The sequence below is a fragment of the Electrophorus electricus genome, chromosome 5 (assembly GCF_041902795.1).
Source record: "Electrophorus electricus isolate QZ-2024a chromosome 5, ASM4190279v1, whole genome shotgun sequence".
Lineage (NCBI taxonomy): Eukaryota > Metazoa > Chordata > Actinopteri > Gymnotiformes > Gymnotidae > Electrophorus > Electrophorus electricus.
The window spans coordinates 4,221,844-4,240,000 of record NC_137501.1 but is presented as its reverse complement, the minus strand read 5'-3'; the positions used below and the strand labels follow the sequence as shown (position 1 = coordinate 4,240,000).

At 47.0% G+C, this 18,157-nt stretch overlaps 2 protein-coding genes across 5 annotated transcripts in view; both read left to right on the top strand.

The window, feature by feature from the left end:
- gas2l1 (growth arrest-specific 2 like 1) overlaps nucleotides 1–14,894 on the top strand; it is a 26,414-nt gene extending 11,520 nt beyond the window's left edge. The window contains exons 2-5 of the mRNA XM_027006297.3: nucleotides 4,964–5,071; nucleotides 6,173–6,269; nucleotides 6,877–7,177; nucleotides 8,658–14,894. Of these exons, the coding sequence (XP_026862098.2) occupies nucleotides 4,964–5,071; nucleotides 6,173–6,269; nucleotides 6,877–7,177; nucleotides 8,658–10,650 (2,499 nt within the window). The 3' untranslated portion in view covers nucleotides 10,651–14,894. The remainder of the gene's footprint in view (nucleotides 1–4,963; nucleotides 5,072–6,172; nucleotides 6,270–6,876; nucleotides 7,178–8,657) is intronic.
- A 1,064-nt stretch (nucleotides 14,895–15,958) lies between these two features.
- The window catches only part of ap1b1 (adaptor related protein complex 1 subunit beta 1), a 30,068-nt gene continuing 27,869 nt past the window's right edge, over nucleotides 15,959–18,157 (top strand). For 3 of the 4 annotated variants that reach the window (XR_014123980.1, XM_035529804.2, XM_035529802.2), the window contains exon 1: nucleotides 15,959–16,023. The gene's annotated coding sequence lies outside the window, so the exon portion shown is untranslated. Of the gene's footprint in view, nucleotides 16,024–16,101; nucleotides 16,250–18,157 lie in introns of those variants that run through there. The other variant, XM_035529803.2, reaches the window with a different exon arrangement.

The window sequence follows — 18,157 nt, the reverse complement described above, 5'->3', positions numbered from 1 at the left end:
ACTCGGGCTGCGGGAACAAAGCACGTCTAAGGGCAGGGGGAGTGTGAGTGCCCACCCGCACAGCCAGGGCACACTCACAGAGCCGCACTCGGAGGGCACGATGTTCAGTCGGAATGCTGTGTCCAGTTCCGATCGTTCCCGCTTCGTCAATCCCTGCATGCCCACATGCCACGTGCTCAGCGTCATTCATTTCATTATGACTTCAATCACCTACTGCATCCGGTTTGTCCTGTTGATCCAGATGCGTACGTGTGTGTGTGTGTGTGTGTGTCTGTGTGTGTGTGTGTGTGTGTGTGAATCTGTGTCAATATGTGTGTGTTAACTCTTAGCCCACAGGGTATGTTTGTTTTATTTAGATGTGGTAAAAGTTATCCATTTGTCTGTGTGTGTGTGTGTGTGAGAGAGAGAGAGAGAGAGAAAGAGAGAGAGAGAGAGAGAGAGAGAGAGGGAGACTGTGGACAAGTGTCAAGTTGAGTTTATCTTGTGAAAAAATATTTAGTGACATTATATCCTATGAATGTGTGAGTATGTGTGAGGCTGTGTACATATATAACAGTGTGTGTGTTTGTGTGTGTGTGTGTGTGTGTGTGTGTGTTCTTGCATACTCATCCTTTTAGGTGTGCTGGCAAAACATTCACCTGCCTTCTTACACATCAGCTTTTGTTTACACACCTTCATTTCACACCCCCAGTCAAAGGCCACGCTAACCCTGCCCATGTGATGGGTACAGCCTTTATCTTGAGAGTTTTTGCTGTAGTCAGTATGATCTGTGAGTGACTGTATGACTGTAGGCAGTATGACCTGTGAGCACCTCTTGAGTCAGGTGTTAGTGGGAGGTGTTGATCTTGACACGGCTTAGTGTAAACGGCACTCACCTCTCCCCCATTGGAGGTGGAATAATGGCCACTAGGTGCCAGATTCCCCTTCAGCCTAACTCTAACCCCTAAGCCCTAACACTAGCGGTCATTTAAAACCAGCTTTTAGGTGTGGCAGCAGGATCTGATCCACATATCTGACTGTACCTTAATAATTAAAAATATGGAACATGTTTAGCTAAAGTGTTATAGGAAAGAACTGAATAAAAGCAAAGCTTGTAAGACGGCAGCTGTAGTTCATTTCTTTAGAAGAAAAGCAGTGAAGTTCATGTTGGTGTGCGTTTATAAACAGACCTTCGTATGCCTTACATACGCATCACAGCAGAAGATTATCCACATGTCACGCCCTTATCTGGAAACGATCCCGTACCCCTCAAACAAGCCAGCATGTTTCGCTTATCTCACCAGGAAGGACTTCTCTCCTCCCCATCTCCTTTCTCCCATGGGCCTGGACAGGAGGTGTCCTGTAACACTGACCTAAGATCAGACCCTCCCCCCTTAATTATCGGCGTACCCGCCACACTACCTGGGAAGAGGCTGATCTCAGAGCACTGTGAAATGGCCCCAGCAGCAGTGTTACGCCAGTGACCCAGACATAGCTGCTATCTTTACAGATCTTCCATTTCCTTTAGTGCGAGGCTGCGTCCAGGAGACCCACAGGCCGGCAGGACCCATTACGCCGCCGACAGACAGCCAGAAACAGGCACGGAGGACAGATAAGAGGGAAAGGGAGAGAGAGAGAGAGAGAGAGAGAGAAAAAGAGAACGAGAGTTACAATAACTGTTTAGACACATTTACAGTAAATATGGCATCAGACACGTTCATGTCGGCCTCTCTCTCTCCCTCTCCCCCAGGGCTGGACTCTCAGCCTCTGCTTGACTGTCTCGACCCTGTGAGTGTGTGTGTGTGTGTGTGTGTGTGTGTTATTTAACACAGAGAGAGATGGATGAGAGAAGTGGGAGGTGAGTGGTATTATATGAAGAGTCAAACGCAGTGGGGTTTGTTAACGGTGGGGTGGGGCTCACTAATAGTGAAATGTGGGGAAGGATTTGCCTCAGACAACATGCTTTCCATACATTTATCAGTGGCACATATATCACAGCCAGCTCCTGTCTGGTCCTCACTATTGGAATATATTCCCCAACCCCACTTATTGTCTCTCTCTCTCTCTCTCTCTCTCTCTCTCTCTCTGGATATTTCTGATTCTCTGGGTGAGCAGTCAGCCATCACATGACCCCACAGTTATAACCGTCCCTTCTGCATTAGATATTTTTAAATAAAGGCTGAAAACCAACCCACTCCGTTTGAAAACCGACCCGTTTAGCGTTCGGTCAGAGGGAGGGAGACAGAGAGAGAGAGAAAGGGAGGAAGAGGAAGAGAGGGATGAGCAAGAGAGGGAAGGAGGGAGAGAGAGAAAAGGAGAGCGACGGATGAGAGCTCGGCTTTTAAAAAAAGAAGCTGTAGCAGCCTGTTGCCACGGAGATGTTACCACGGAGATGTTCCCACTAGGTCACTGGCTGTTGGCTCTCCACACAGACGTCCAACTTAAACGCACACATGGGAAGTGAAAAACCAGTTCAGTGATATTCACAGGGTGTGGGAGGTCTTGGTCCCTTTAAAGAACCCAGACTACTTCCTGTTGTAGGGAAATTACCGCAGTAGGCAGTGCATCTGTGTCTGTATGTGTGTGTATGTGTGTGTGCGTGTGTATACGTGTGCGCATGTGTGTGTGTATTTAAGTGTGACTTAAATGGCTATTAAGCAGAACTAATTATAGAACTTCCTAACTTCACCAACATAGTCCTTCAGCCTTAGCAGTAATGTGGAAAGAACACACACACACACACACACACACACACACACACACACGCTCCCACATGTGCACTCCTCTCTGGTCTCTGTATTAGGTATATTCTCTAAACATTGCTCTCAGCTGGACCCTATGAGAAGAACCCCAGGCTGTACAGCTTCGGCCTTTAAACGATGTTTTTAACTGTGAACAAAGTTTCTAATTGTAAATCTGCTGCCACTGTTTTGCTTGTTTGTTTGTATACACATCATGCCACAGCAAAGCTGCGAGTGAAGTGAGCTCAGCCATCTCTGTGTGTGCTGACCTCTCCATCGAATCCTTCTCGCAAGCAGCAGCGCGTTTGTCCTGGCGATCGCCGCTGGCCTTTCCCAGGATGCTCTTAGCGACCGCACCTGAGTTTGCGCCGCTGAGTCCCGGCAGCCCCTGCGTGTGTGTAGCCTCCGTACCCTCAGTGCAGACCGCGTAGCTGCTACTGGCCAGTGTGGTGACTGAACTCCTTACAGCCTGTGAATGTGTGGCTGTAACCGACGATTCCTATGGATGTCTAATTGTGTTTCAGCTATAGCTTCTTTATGTTGCACTCTCTTAGTCTCGCGTTCTCTTTCTTCCACTTTCTGTCTCTTCCTCTCTCGCTCTCTCTTAGTCTGTCTGTCTTTCCCTCTACCAGCAGCTGTTGGTTGCCTTTGACTGAGAGAACATCCCAAAATAACAGTAAAGCAAACAGCTGCTCCATCTGGAATAATGAGAAGGAGAAGAAAGAGTGAACGGGGGGGGGGGGGGGGGGGGTGAGAGATGGAGAGAGAGAGGGGGAGAGAGGGAGTGGGAAAGAGAGAGTGTTAGTGTGAGAAAGAGAGAGCAAGACAGAGAGAGAGAGGGAGAGGGATAGAGAGAGGGAAGAACAGAGAGAGGGATAGAGACAGAGAGTGTGAGAGTTAGAGAGAGAGGGATAGAGAGAGAGAGTGAGAGTTAGAGAGAGAGGGATAGAGACAGAGAGTGTGAGAGTTAGAGAGAGAGGGATAGAGAGAGGGATAGAGACAGAGTGTGAGAGTTAGAGAGAGAGGGATAGAGAGAGGGATAGAGACAGAGAGTGTGAGAGTTAGAGAGAGAGAGAGGGATAGAGACAGAGAGTGTGAGAGTTAGAGAGAGAGAGTGAGAGTTAGAGGGAGAGAGGGATAGAGACAGAGAGTGTGAGAGTTAGAGAGAGAGAGGGATAGAAAGAGAGAGTGTGAGAGTTAGAGAGAGAGGGATAGAGAGAGAGAGTGAGAGTTAGGGAAGAACAGAGAGAGGGATAGAGACAGAGAGTGTGAGAGTTAGAGAGAGAGGGATCGAGAGAGGGATAGAGACAGAGAGTGTGAGAGTTAGAGAGGGATAGAGACAGAGTGTGAGAGTTAGAGAGAGAGAGGGATAGAGAGAGAGAGTGAGAGTTAGAGGGAGAGAGGGATAGAGACAGAGAGTGTGAGAGTTAGAGAGAGAGAGGGATAGAGAGAGAGAGTGTGAGAGTTAGAGAGAGAGGGATAGAGAGAGAGAGTGAGAGTTAGAGAGGGAAGAACAGAGAGAGGGATAGAGAGAGAGAAAGGGAGGGACAGAGAGAGCAATAGATAGATAGTTTATGGTGACCATTTCTGAGGTTTCTTTTCGTTCCAGAATGCATTGAGTGAAACCTGCTTTCTCCTCTGGCAACATCACGTTTACACTTTCCTTTGTGCACACATCCACACTATAGTCCACGTCACATGGGTCTGTGTGTGTGTGTGTGTGAGAGAGAGCGAGAGAGAGAGAGAGAGAGAGAGAGAGAGAGAGAGAGAGAGAGAGAGAGAGAGAGAGAGAGACAGAGAGTTCTCCAGGGACTACACTGTTTCTGAGATGTGATGTAATAGTGTGGATCCGTGTGTGTGTGTGTGTGCTTAGAGCATTCACAGGTAGACAGGGGTAGTCTGAGACATTTACACAGTAGTTACTGTTCTCTCTCACACACACACACACACACACTGTTATAGATAAGATGTTTATGACTCAGCATTCTCTTGTATAAAACCTGAACTCAATTTTGAATGTTGCTGAAATGCTTTGGATATATTGATTGGTGTGTGTGTGTGTGTGTGTGTGTGTGTGTGTGTGTGTGTGTGAGAGAGGAAGAGTGTTGATGAAAATATGATTCATCAACTACATGCAATGGTACCAGAATAAGTAGCTATTACATCTTGTCTCCCAGAATGTTAAAAATGTTCATTTGTTTTTGTGTGCCTCTGTGTGTGTGTGTGTGTGTGTGTGTGTGTAGGTGCGTGAGATCCTCGGCCAGTGTTCGTGCCCGGCGCAGTTCCCCATGACAAAGGTCTCGGAGGGAAAGTACAAAGTGGGTGACTCCAGTGCTCTCATCTTCATCAGGGTACGACCTTTCATCTTTAACCTCCTTTGTAAACACTGAACCTCTGTGCTGTGATATGTCCATATCACAGGGAGAGAGTCACACACACACGCGCTGTTTGATTCAATCAGATGTTGATGACAGATTACTGAAGGTTGATTGTTTACATTTGATTGTGATGGAGCCAATCAAAATCAGACCAGTGTGAGATCTCCAGCTGAAGGCCTGAACTTAGACCTTCACATCGATTCTCACCACCTGGTTTCATACCCTTCAGAGCAGGAAGGCAGTTACCCACATACGTCACTGTCCACGGTATTCTGGCTGGTTTATAGAGCAGGTCCTTGGAATAATAAGCCATTCTGAGCTCTGAATAGTGTTTCCAGACACTGATAATACACAGTGTGTTATTGTGCTGTATCTAAACTCCACCACACCCATTCACTCAAACCTGAAAACAAAAATAGAGACTCATGTCATTTCCTCTGCTGGTCTTATCCCAGAGTGCGCGTATGTATGTGTGTGTGTGTGTGTGTGTGTGTGTGTGTGTGTGTGTGTGTGTGTGTGTGTGTGTGTGTGTGTGTGTGTGTATGTATGTAGTCTCCATGTGTGATCATGGTGCCAGCGCACTGCCAGGGCCTTCTCACTATGGCAACGGCACAGAGTTGCTGATCATGTGATCACCTCCACCCAACATGTACACAGTAGGGCTGAAAGATGGCACACCACACACACACACGCACACCACACACATACGTGCACACACACATGCACAGCAAACATGCACTAACACACACCACAAACACACTCTCAAACTCACACTCACACTAATTCTCACGTACCATATCCACACTGACACACAACACCCAGAATCAGTGTGTGTGGGTGTATGTGTGTGTAAAAAATCATGTGGAAAAAATAGCATGAATGACTAAATGAAAGAATTACATACTGAAGTTCTTTTAATTTTTAATGTTAATTTTTAATAAATAAAAGGCACTTTACATGCTGTGGTCTGTATGTGTTTCTGGCATCTAACATTATCTACTAAGGCTCTGATGTGTGATTTGTGTGGATCATTGTAAATGGCGTGTGTGTAACGGTGTATTTGTTTCTTCCCAGGTGTTGCGCACACACGTGATGGTGCGTGTGGGCGGAGGCTGGGACACCCTCGAGCATTACCTCGACAAACACGACCCCTGCCGCTGCAATGCCTTTGGTGAGATCACTTCCTGTTCTTCAGTCATCATGTCCTGTCCTGTTTTCATTGCGTGTGCTGTGTCTCTTAGCAGTTCTCACCTTGAATTTTTTTTGTCGTGGTTAACACTGATGCATGACATATGTGTACTAGTTCCTCATTCGATTCTCGGTGCTAAACCTGATTCCCCAGAATCTGTCCACTCTTACTAAAGTTCCTAGGAACTCAGAAAGGTCATGACGGTGTCAGAGTTTACACACTCCTACTTACTTCCAGGACCATAGTGTGAGGAAGTTAAAATAAACAGCAACCAAACACTGACGTCCACGTCAAAACCAGCAGGCAGACACTGTCTGTGTACAGTCACACGTCATACAGCCATACTGAACCCCATCCCCTGCACTCAACACTGCTCTCACACTCATCACCCAGTCAACTCATCACAACTCATCACCTGAGAAGCTCTGTGCGGCCTGGAAGCGGTGTGTTGGTGTGATGCTATTACCCAGTGATGAGTGAGGGGATTATTACACAGTTTTGAAATGAGTTTGGATAAATATTGTTTACATGCTGTATAAATTAAAGAGGTGTGTGTGTATGTTTGTGTGTGTGTGTGTTCTCTCCACAGCCCACCGGTTCCAGCAGACTAGGTCCAGTGATCGAACTCCTCACAGTAAGAGCTCCAGTGCGCACTCCTCCCGCTCCGCCAGCCCTGGACCTTACTGGCGTTCCGAGACCATGGCCCCCTACAAAGGCTCTGAGCGGCGTTCCCTCGAGCCTTCGGCACCCTCCTCTTCCTCCAGGCCAGGCCGGGCACCGCATGGCCCTGTGTCCGGAGACGGGGAGGCCAACGTGACGAAGAGTGCCGGGGCTCTTCTGCCAAGACGTCCGCGAGACCGATCTGAACCGCGGCACTTCAACGCCATCAAGTGAGTTAGAGTGAAAGGGACAGGTGAACCAGGACATGTGTGAAAGTGTGAGAGTGTGTGTGTGTGTTGTTGTGTTCTCTCACTGACCTAGTTACTAAAACACCCCTGATAATACATACACACACACACACACTCACAAACATGCACATAGAGGGAAGCAACAGAGTGCAGCAAGCAGATTTCACTAATCCCGGGTGACAGTGGTCGTCTGCCAGGTGCCCCCTGCTGGCAGACACAGGGTATTACACTGCCTAGTGTCTCCAGCAGAGTTCAGAAGCAGGAGGGACTCCATCACTTCCAAGGTATACTCTTGCCAACGCAGTGATGGAAAAGTCCAGTGATCAGATTAAATGATGCACAGAGAAGCCATGAAAAACTGGACTGCATGCTGTTTACACTTAGCTCTCCAAACAGCACTCTGCCCTTATAGTAAAGAGTAGCGTTAGCGCTGACATTTGCCGATAAGGTGGAGGTGTGTTTGTGTTAGTCACACACGGGCTCATATCTGTCTCATGTCAGCATACCTCTGTTGTCTAGTGCACAGTGAGTCATTAACAGAAGTTGACGGTTAGCCATTTCTTCCACGTGAGTCAGGTTAATCTGGTCGAAACGTCCTTGCAGTGCACATTAATCCTCACGTGGACATTCCTTCTCACATGTGACCGAGGTGGGATTACATCAGATCAGACTAATCTCACACATTGACCAAACAGATCAGTAGTAGTTTAATCTGGGGTAGCGGTCAACATGGGTCTTCTCAGTAAAATACCATGCACACATGTTTCATTATCCTAAAGTAATCTTGGTGTGGCCTAAGTTTTGGGTGTGTGTGTGGTTACCTGTACGTGTGGGAGTGCATTTGTGCATGTGTGTATAGGTATAATTATTATAATAAAATAATTATTGTGCCTTATTTATTTCATTTATGCACCAGTATGTCGTGTGTGACATCACTGTGTTATTCTCGCTGGGTTGCTGATCGACGATGGTCTTGTCTGTGTGACTGAGTGTGTGTGTGCTCTCAGATAACTTCACCCATCAAGTGAGCACCCTTGTGTCTCGGAAGAACTGTTACTGTGTGTGTGTGTGTGTGTGTGTGTGTGTGTGTGTGTGTGTGTAAGAGAGGGAGAGAGATACTCTGCAAGTATATTAACCACTAACTCTCTCTATCCTGTGATAGTCAGTGAGTGTTGTGCTGTGAACATTCCAGCAATCAAAAACGTTTTCCTACGATCATTCCAGGAATCAGAGAACATTTTCCTCTGATCCATCTAGGAATGGGAGAGCATTTTCCTCTGATCAGTCTCAGAATGGGAGAGCATTTTCCTTCTTAGCTTGGCTAAGATTCTGTCCGCACTGTTCAGCACACATTGCTCAGTTAATCTCATTGGAAGGATAAGTGTGATTTCATCAGGACAATGACTATTATCATGGTCTGTTGTTACTAATCACTCTTTCTCTCTCGCTCTTGCTCTCTCAGGAATAAAGACTCTTTGTTGCCGTTGACTCGTCGACTCTCTGGGGACAGTGACTCCTCCACAGCCTCCTCTAAAGGTGGAGGAGTCGGACCAGCCGGAGGTGGAGGTCGTTTCTCTCTGGGAGCTCGGCGGTCTAATGGAGAGGAGGTGATCCTCCTGGTCAACCGGAAAGCGGGCAAGCACGTCATCGAGCGTCCAGGAGAGGTGACCGCCCTGAGCCCCCCTCCCGGCCGGGCCCGCAGCGTCTCCAGAGAACGCCCAGGACCTCCTGCCTCTAGGCCAGGCGTGCTGACCCCTAGCCCACCCCAGGGCTTTGTGGAGAGGCCCCGCTCTGCCCAGGGTCCCGAGAGGGGCCGGACTCCGGCGCTGGACGGGCCACGGAGGCTCCAAGGTCCCCGCTCCCTCAGTCAGGGCAAAATGCCCTTGCGAGGGCGTGCGAGCGAGGCTGGTACAGGCTCCCCTCACCACAGAGACGCCCCACCGTCGGCGCCAGACCGCCGGGACGACCAGAGGCCAAAGCAGGCCGTGCCCGGCTCACCCAGGCTGGGCACTGCCATCTCCAGACGACAGGTAGCCTCGTCTGCCTCCAGCTCTCCCATCAAAGGCGGCTCCGCTGGTAGCCCCACCAAGAAGGGTGTGGTCACTCCCCGTCCCCCTGCCCCTCGATCACCCTCTGGGGGCAGTCGGAGGCTGCTGCCCCCCATATCACAGCCAGGGCGGCGCTCTCCACACTCCTCACCCAGATCGCACCACCACCCGCCGCGGTCCCCACACACCACCCATAGCCCCAGATCCACGGGAAGGGCACAGAGAGGGTGGGTTCAGCAGCTCCACCACCCCCAGGAGGACGTGGGACTGGGGTTCGGGTTCCAGTCCCTGCCAACCCTGGACACCCAGCGGGAGATGGAGCTGTACCGCAGCTTCGAGGCGGAGTTCCTGGCCAACACGCAGCAAGGCCAGGCGGGAACGGGAAGGATGAAACTTCCCGTCTCCCAGCAGGGCTTCGGGGCTCTGGGCACACCTGCATCAGGTGACCCCAATGTGACAGATTCAGCATACTCTTCCTCCAACTCCTCCTCCTCCTCTGTGAATGTGGGAGGGAGAGTGCGTGCGCTGCCCGAGTTACGGGAGTCGAAGCGGGTTGACACGCGCTCCTGCGCTTTGGAGGACCCCCCTGCCCTTCTGCACAGCCAAACCAGGTCCGGACTTCCCAACGGCAGCCTCTCGGAGCAGGAATGCTGGCCGGCTCCTGGGACTCTCCAGAAACTCCCCGCCATCTCCAGCACCAGGGAGGAGGGTGAGCCCTTGCGACAGCAGAACGCAGAGCTGCCCTGGGACACTCCTCAGCAGGTCCTCGTGGGTCATGGGGGGCCCCACACAGCGGAACTGCTCATGGATGACCAGCAAGAGCAGCTGACCTGGGGCGGAGTGGCAGGCGACGTCCCTGCGGAGGCACGGCCCCCGCACGCCCCCTGCCAGCACGCTAACCCCAGCCATGAGCTACCACTCACGGAGGCCTCCTCCTCCCCACCTCCTCCAGATGACCCCTCCTGCAGCAACTCCTCCAGCGAGAGCTCCTCTATGTGTCTGAGCGCCAGCGAGGGCTCCTGTACCCCACCACGCCCCCAAAGCAATGACGTCGCCGTCCTCCTCCGCGCCAAGAGGGGGCAGAAGAAGGCGGACAGGGTGCCTTCCATCTACAAGCTCAAACTGCGGCCGCGGGCGCGGCCTCGCAAGGACAACAGGCCAGAGAACAGTCCCTCGCGCATTCCGACACCCGTCAACTACCGAGAGCTGCAGCAGCTGCCTGCCGACCTCTCGCCTCTGCACACGCCCCCGCGGTCCCCGCGCGCCCGCGCACACCACGCCTCCCACAAAGTCCTGCACCAGGCCTTGGCTGATCTCATCCACGCCCAGCAGAGGGCGCCCAGCGCAGCATCCAGAGAGCGCTGCTTCTCTCCGGAGCCAGGCCTGGAAACAGACGCCTGGATGTAACAGAGGGTGAGGATGCTCATGGTCAACGATGAAGGCGGGTAGCTCGCTGATATGGGTCACGGACGTGTCACAACAGGTTATAAACAAAGCATGATAATGCTGATGATGACGACGATTAGTGATTAGTGATGATTAGAAGATGCTACCTTACCGATAGCGTACCTTACTGATCGTGCAGCACCAAAGCAGGATGTTGTCACTGAGAAGAGCAGTGCATTATGGGTGACACACGTCTGATCGCTGTCCTTTGCACAGGAAGAAAGGGGACGGACGTCAGCCGTATTAGAGGAAACGAAGGCTGGAAGCGGCACGTGTGAGATAGCGCCTGGCTAATGCTAACATGGGACAGTGAGGCCGGACCGCACGCGGGATATTCTGTGTTTTGCGTGACTGTTTTCTTGAACATGTAGGAGGATTAATCAGAATTGGCAGAACGCTTCCCCTGATGAACATGACAGATTTCTCCTGATGTATCCGAGCCACGACACTCAAAACGTCCTGGAAACGGACATATTTAAAAAAAACAAAAAAACTAAAAGTATTATGGGTTACCAAAGGACATCATTCAGATTAGTATGTCATTCAGATCAAGGTTCTTATTGCTGAATATTTTTCGCTGGATATGCCTCCAACAAGTGTGTCGTGAAACCTTTGCTGTGTGACCTCTGACCTCTGGCTGCTTGGGCGGAGCTATTGTAAATGTGTGCCGTGCATGCAGCTGAGGCTCTCTGAGGAGGAAGTGAGGGCAGTAATGTCATAGTTCTCAACGCTAAGCCCCGCCTTCCTCCAGAGAACAAAGGCTGGGATGTGATGCGTCACTGCCAGGGGTCTCACACACACACACACACACACACACACACACACACACACACACACACACACACACACCTGACTACAGAACAGACAATTACAGCCTTTCTCATGGAAGTGAGAGAGTGTGAGCAACTCCGCTTTTGGTGATCATTGTGAGTCAGTCTGGATTACTTCCTGAGGTCGGCGACCCATGCTAGGCACAGCTGGGGGTCTCCTGACATACAGGGCACCATGCGTGATTCCTGACCAGTGGTCAGCAAAGCCCCAAAGCCCCTGCTGTTGAAACATCTCTGAGTCCTGTAATGTCACTAGACTTCTCTGTTTTTATATTTGGTTTCTAGATGATTATTAATATAACATTAAGTTTTATAATTTGCTTTTGGGGTTTTTTTTATCAAATAATTATTATTTTATAATTCTTCTTATTCTTTTTTGTACTGGTGATATTAATGATGCATGAGGTAGGAAGCAGATATTACAGGACTGATCGCACATCCTGCCCCGTTACTGGACTGTCTACGCCCCCCTGCACCCCCTACAGCATTACAGGACTGAGACCCCCCCTCACATAGGAATGTAAACATTGTAAACATGTAGCTGGTTACCTGGCAGTTGTAAACAGGAGGAGGGGTTTCTCGGCCTCATACAGCTGGCTTCTGCTCAGGGTTGGATCACATTATTCTTGTTATTATTATTATTATAATTGTGCCTGTTCTCCAGGTGACCATATGAAATAATCCCCTAATGCTGGTCTGTGTTTTTAACCTTCTCATTCCCAGGCTGGCTTGACTGCACACGCTTGACCCTGCATGTTGTCCTGTTAAGACTGTGTGGGGTAATCATGTTTAGCACACAGGACCCACCCCATGTCCCTGTGCTGGGGGGCATTCTTAGCCCCTTCCGTCATCCAAGTGCTGAAGTCAGTCACCTGTATGATGTCACCACTTGGGGGAGGGGCTAAATTAAAAAGCTGTAGATAAATATAATCTATTTAAGTTCTGGATCAATGAAATAAGATATATGTAATATAGGTGTATATGTTTATTGTTTAAATGTGGGGTTGTGTTGTGTATGTGATATTAATCAAATCTTCAGTTTAATGTACAGAATTCCTGCTGTTACCTTAGCTATGCAATACTGCTCTCTGAACTGCTGCCATGACAACTCTTTTTGCCTTAAAGCAGGAATACTATAGTGTGTGTGTGTGTGTGTGTGTGTGTGTGTGTGTGTGTGTGTCCTGTTACAACACTACAGTAATATCATACTACATCAGCTTCCAGTGTTACTTTGAAGCGTAACACCCCTGGACTTCAGCCAGTCACTTGACTTCTTTAACACACAGAATGTTAAACACTTTGGATGCCACAAATATAATAATGAAAATGTCATGCAACCAGTTTCTCCCAGCTCAGCCAACAATCAATATCACTACATTTCCCAGTATCCTCTTCACTTAATTCACCTGTTCCCTATTATCATGCTTATTTAAACTCGCCTGTTTTTGTTTCTATCACTGTGAAGTATTGCCACTATTCTAGTGTGTACTGAGTGTTTTTTGTTTTTTGTTGTTTTTTTATCTTTGCCTGTGTCATGCTTTTTGGATTTGTTTGCCTGGTTGCATTTCTCTCTGTGGATATTGGATTTTTTGACTGGCTCTCTCTCTGGTGTTTTGGATTCCCCCTCTAACTACGTTCTCTGCATAAATAAACTTCTTCCCTTTATCCGCGAGCATCTTACCTCTTCTAAACATCGCAAAAACGTTCTCAAGGGCAGTGAAATCATAGTTGATGTGCGTTGTAAAATTAGTCGACACTACTGCATGTAACTTGATTTTATGTCATCAGCGCTACGCTTAGCTAATAGTTCTGAGACCTGAACACTTCAGGCCAGCATGGTAGTTTGAGTTGCTCTGACTGTCTTCCTGTGAGCAGGTAGACTCGTCTGCCTCCAGCTTTCTTCTGTTGCTGTATCAGCAGTAGCCAAACAATCCAGAACAAGACCGAAGTTAAGCTGGAGACTTGTCACTAATAAATGACTGACACTAATTGAAATGTCTGAGTGTTGGTTTGAATGAGGGAAGTGTATCTTGAGGTTTTTTATGTTGGATCAAATTAATTTATTTAAAAAGAATGAGTGTTTTCTTTGTTGATGGTAAACAGTATGTAAATCATGAAAGTGATGCAACTAGTTGTTTGATTTTGGCATTGGGGGCTTTATTGTAGTGCATCATGTGTTGCTAAGCAATTCTTTAGTTGACTAAGGATGTAAAACCTTTATTAGGAACCATCAGTAAAGAGTGAGTCATGTCAGGTCTGAAACTACAGGAACTCCTCTACTGCAGTCCAGTCCTGTTACAGCCGTGCCAATAATGGATTCCTATAATGGGGTTTGTGGATTTTCAAAGGCATTTTGGGCCCAAAAGAGACCCAGAATATACAGAATATGTAGGGAGGAGGAGGAAGGATTTTGTCTTCTTTTTTTTTTTTTCCTCAGGGACTGCAGCTAGACTCTGTATTAAACAAAATAGCGAACTACAGTCTAGGTCACCTCATAAGAAGCATGGCGGTGTAGAAGGAATTGCCCTGCAGTGATAGCGAGGCTCCTGGCTGGAGTGGAGCCCCAGGTGCTCGCCTTCGCACCTGCCGATTGTGAAACCATCAGTTGCTGGGCTTGCAGCAGGGTCCCAGCCTGTGGTACTGTTTCTTGTGCCAAGGTCTCATTACTTATGGCGCACACACACAGACACGCATACATGCTCTGTGTAGCCATTTAGTTCCATTTTTAAAGAAACCCTCATTTCACTTTTCCAAACGCTCTCATTGACTATCTAACTACTGCCATACATGTTTTCATTGTGACTTTTATGTATTCGCTGCCAAGTTTGTTTTGTGTCATGTTATCTGGTGGGAAATGTTCTATTTTTCATTTATTTAATTTTTTCCTTTTTGCTTGGCTGGTTCTTTAATCATATTTATAAATTTAGGATAATTTTGGAATGTATAATTCAAATTGCATGGCTATTTTTCCTCAGAAAAGTTTTCTTTTGCTTTGTGGGAACTGGTCTGGTTTTCTGGTCTGTTTCGACAGATGTCCTCCTGTTTGCATCCGCTCACACTAATGCACATGGAGCCTGCTAAAATGACACCACACTGTTCTCAGTGTAAGGACATTTTAACAGCGCAAGGACTTTCTAAGTGGTTTTTGAATAGGTCATACTGAGAAACTTGAGAGTCCGAAGGTATGATTTTAGTCTCTCCTGTTTTTTCTTCCGTGATAGTTCAGAGCGATGAAATATACAGACAAATCTTGACATGGAATTGATCTGTACTGAATAGCAATATTGCAAGACCAAGATTCTATTGTTCTTTGAACAACAATTGCTGTTGATTTAGTTCTTGTAATAAAGCTGTTTCTTTTCCAGATTAAATACATTGAGCTCTTCCTTTGTCCCTTGTCTACAATGGCAGTTACAGTATTTATTATTATTTATTAGCTACCTCATTCAAATGTATTTTTAAGGTCAACTCTGTATTACATGTATAATACAGTTAGTGTTTGTATGCTACCGTACATTTATAAACAATATAAAGCGCCACAGATAAAAACGGGCAAACTACACCTTGCTGGCCTTCCGAGAAAGTAGACTCCTATCCAGCTGTTCATCCTGATCTATATGACATATGATGCACAATACTTGCCATGCAGTGCAGATGTAGCCCAACGTGCTGAAGCCACATGACAAAACAGGTCCAGAACTGGAGCCCTAACCCATGTAGGGACGTTCTCCTACATCCAGGTGCACTTTGCATAATGAAAAGTGACGGGTATTTTTAGGAGGTCATTAACTAACTAAATACGTTCCCACATAGTCGCAGAGGTCTTTACTTTGAGTTGCCAAATCTAATCTGTACACAATCAAGAGAATAAAATAATAGTGTGTTAGTCTAATCCTGCTGTCGGAACACAATGCAACGCTATATACAAAACATTTTTCTAGAGCTTCTAAGTACAGTTTTTGTATTCATATCTCTGCTTATAAAACCCGACAACGTCTTATAAGCTTAAAAGACACGGTACTGTGCTGTTTGTGTATGTTATTCTGACATACCTGCTTATTGGGATATCCACTGAATTTCTACAGCTGTTCTGTCAAGGGTCAAGGTCGTTTGAAGAACATTTGCAATTCTGTTTATTGTACACTTTTTTTTTTTTTTTTTACAATTAGGCTTTTAAAATTATTTGCTTAAATATTTACGTGTCATATATAAATTAGTTAATTTCGCCTATATTAAAGGTGAAAATTGGCCTGCGTTGATTATATTTATGTCAGTCAATTAAAATATACAAAACTCACTTGCATAGCTAAACATTTTTAATAAGAAATAATCGAACCATTTGGCAAACAAGCAAATATATGATCAGATATATATCAAAGAATAGTACCTGTTTAAATCTAGGTTACGGAAGACGGAAGTGTGAATCATATGATGACAGAAAAAAATGTGAGTGGGGGTGGGAGGGAGAGAGTGAAAAAGGCCGAACTGTACACACTTCACCTCGGTAAGTCCCGCTGTGTTGGTTTGTGCTTCCTCTTTCCTTAAATTCGGCAGCTAGACCACGTCTAAATGTACCGTCTGTGTGTGTGTTTTTGTTGGATATATTCCACTAGTTTAGTGTTTGTTAGCTGGCATTACATGCCCTCAGTCTGCGTTGTCGCAAAGCGCCGCTTCATCCCATCTAGCTAGCCGAATTAGCCACCAAGACGGAGTGGGCCAGTCATTTATACGTGAGTGGGCATAAGATTTATGCCTATAGGTTAACGAGAAAATGACAGTTATATGTTTTCGAATTTGCTCTGAATTTCTTTTGGTATGGGATTTTAAATAATTGGCTCCGACTGGCGAGGAGAGTTAGCTAGGTTAACTTAGCTAGCTAGCGCAGCTAACGTGTCACCAGCTCGCGACACGCTTGTCAGTAGTTACCCCACGCGCCGGGTAGGTGGTATTTGTGCAGGTAGCCTGCGTGGGTTTGAGTGATTGATGGTAATGACCATAAAATGACCGAAACTTCCTTTTAACTAGCGTTAGCGCTGCAGGTGAGGTGGGTTTTACAGGTTAACCAGCCGAGCGGTTTGGTAGTTTATTCAGTCAGCTGTTCGTGCACCAACGCTAGATTGCACTGATGGGTGACTAACTGGCCGTTTAACCCAGTTCGCTGTTGCATTAATTGAGTAATCATCCTGTCGGCGGACGGTTAGCTACAGTGGCGACCTATTGGTATCTGTGATGTTTCTTCGCTTGAAACTTTTTGCACTTGTCTCGGTGTCTCCGCGCAGCGTTGTCGTTGAAACAAATGGTCCAGATTCCACTGTGTCACGCAGCTTGGCGTGGCTGCTAGGGGGAAAGACATCTATCAGCAGTGCAACACGCACTAGCAGTGGCAACGCTCCGGTCTTGAATTATAGATAAAGTGTCATGTTGCCCTGACCGCAGCAAAACTAGCAGATACAGCACGCAGAGGAGAAAACAGATAGTTGTCATATGTTGGGTGCAACACTTCATTTGCCCTGTATGGCAGAATAATAGCTTTCTGCCTGTGTAGAGTGATGTGTGTTGGTGGTGTAACTGGCCTGGGCTTAATATTTGCGAAAGTTTTGTTTGTTGGCTGTATAGTTAACATGCATGTGTGTATGGTTTTGTTTGACTGGGATGGCCTAGAACTGTACTCAAAGAATTATTATTCAGTTTTAGAATAGTTGTTTCCAAAATATTGCTAAATTAATAATTATAACTAAATGATTAGTTTCTAACTAAATTCTAGATTGTTAGAAAATGCCTGATTGCTAGCAGCTGGAGCATTTTCACTTTTATCCATCTAGACATACTTATATTATTCTCCTGCTACTATTTATCTCTTATTGTCTTTTTCAGAGATATGCTCTGTGATCTTAGAATTGAAATTGGCATGGACGTACAATAGCAAGAGGCTAACTTGTCTTCAAAACAGTTTGTTTTTCCTGTTTCTTTTTTCTTTTTTAGACTTGTTTCCTGTTTCCATTGCAGCTGGCATATCCCACATGGTGTGTTGCGAACATTATAGCAGTTGAGTTGTACTGCAACCAAGCACGCACCCTTCCAGCTAGAGTCTCCTCTGTCAGCAGCGGTGCCCTGGTGTCTTCCTGTCTCACGTTTCTCTGTGCTGCTGCCTGACTGCTCAGACACAGTGGCTCACATTCTGGTGACTATAGAGCTGAGGATCAGTGGTTTATGCCACAGGTTGCGTTTCTGGAACTGTGATATAGTGCTTGACCAAGCACACACTGTGGTATCAATGGTATCGTAAACAGGTGCAAGTGCCAAACTGATCCTTCTGCCTATTAATGTATACACCTGTATAACAGTATCACATAGGCATAGGTAAGAATCTGGCTACGATAACTCTAATAGTAAAGGCAGCTTTATGTGGTGATCCTGATTTGCACTGTTGCAGATGATGGCCGCAGGTCGTGACAGTCCTTTGGTTGGGAGTGTGAAGCTGTGGGCTTTGAATGTGTGCTGTGGTCATGTTCCACATTACAGTCTGTGATTATTTTTCTGGCAGCGGCAGACGTTTTGCCGGCCGCTGCGATAGATGTCCAATAGGGAACAGGTTGGAATTGCTCGCAACTGCTGCCAACTGTCACAGGCACAGAACG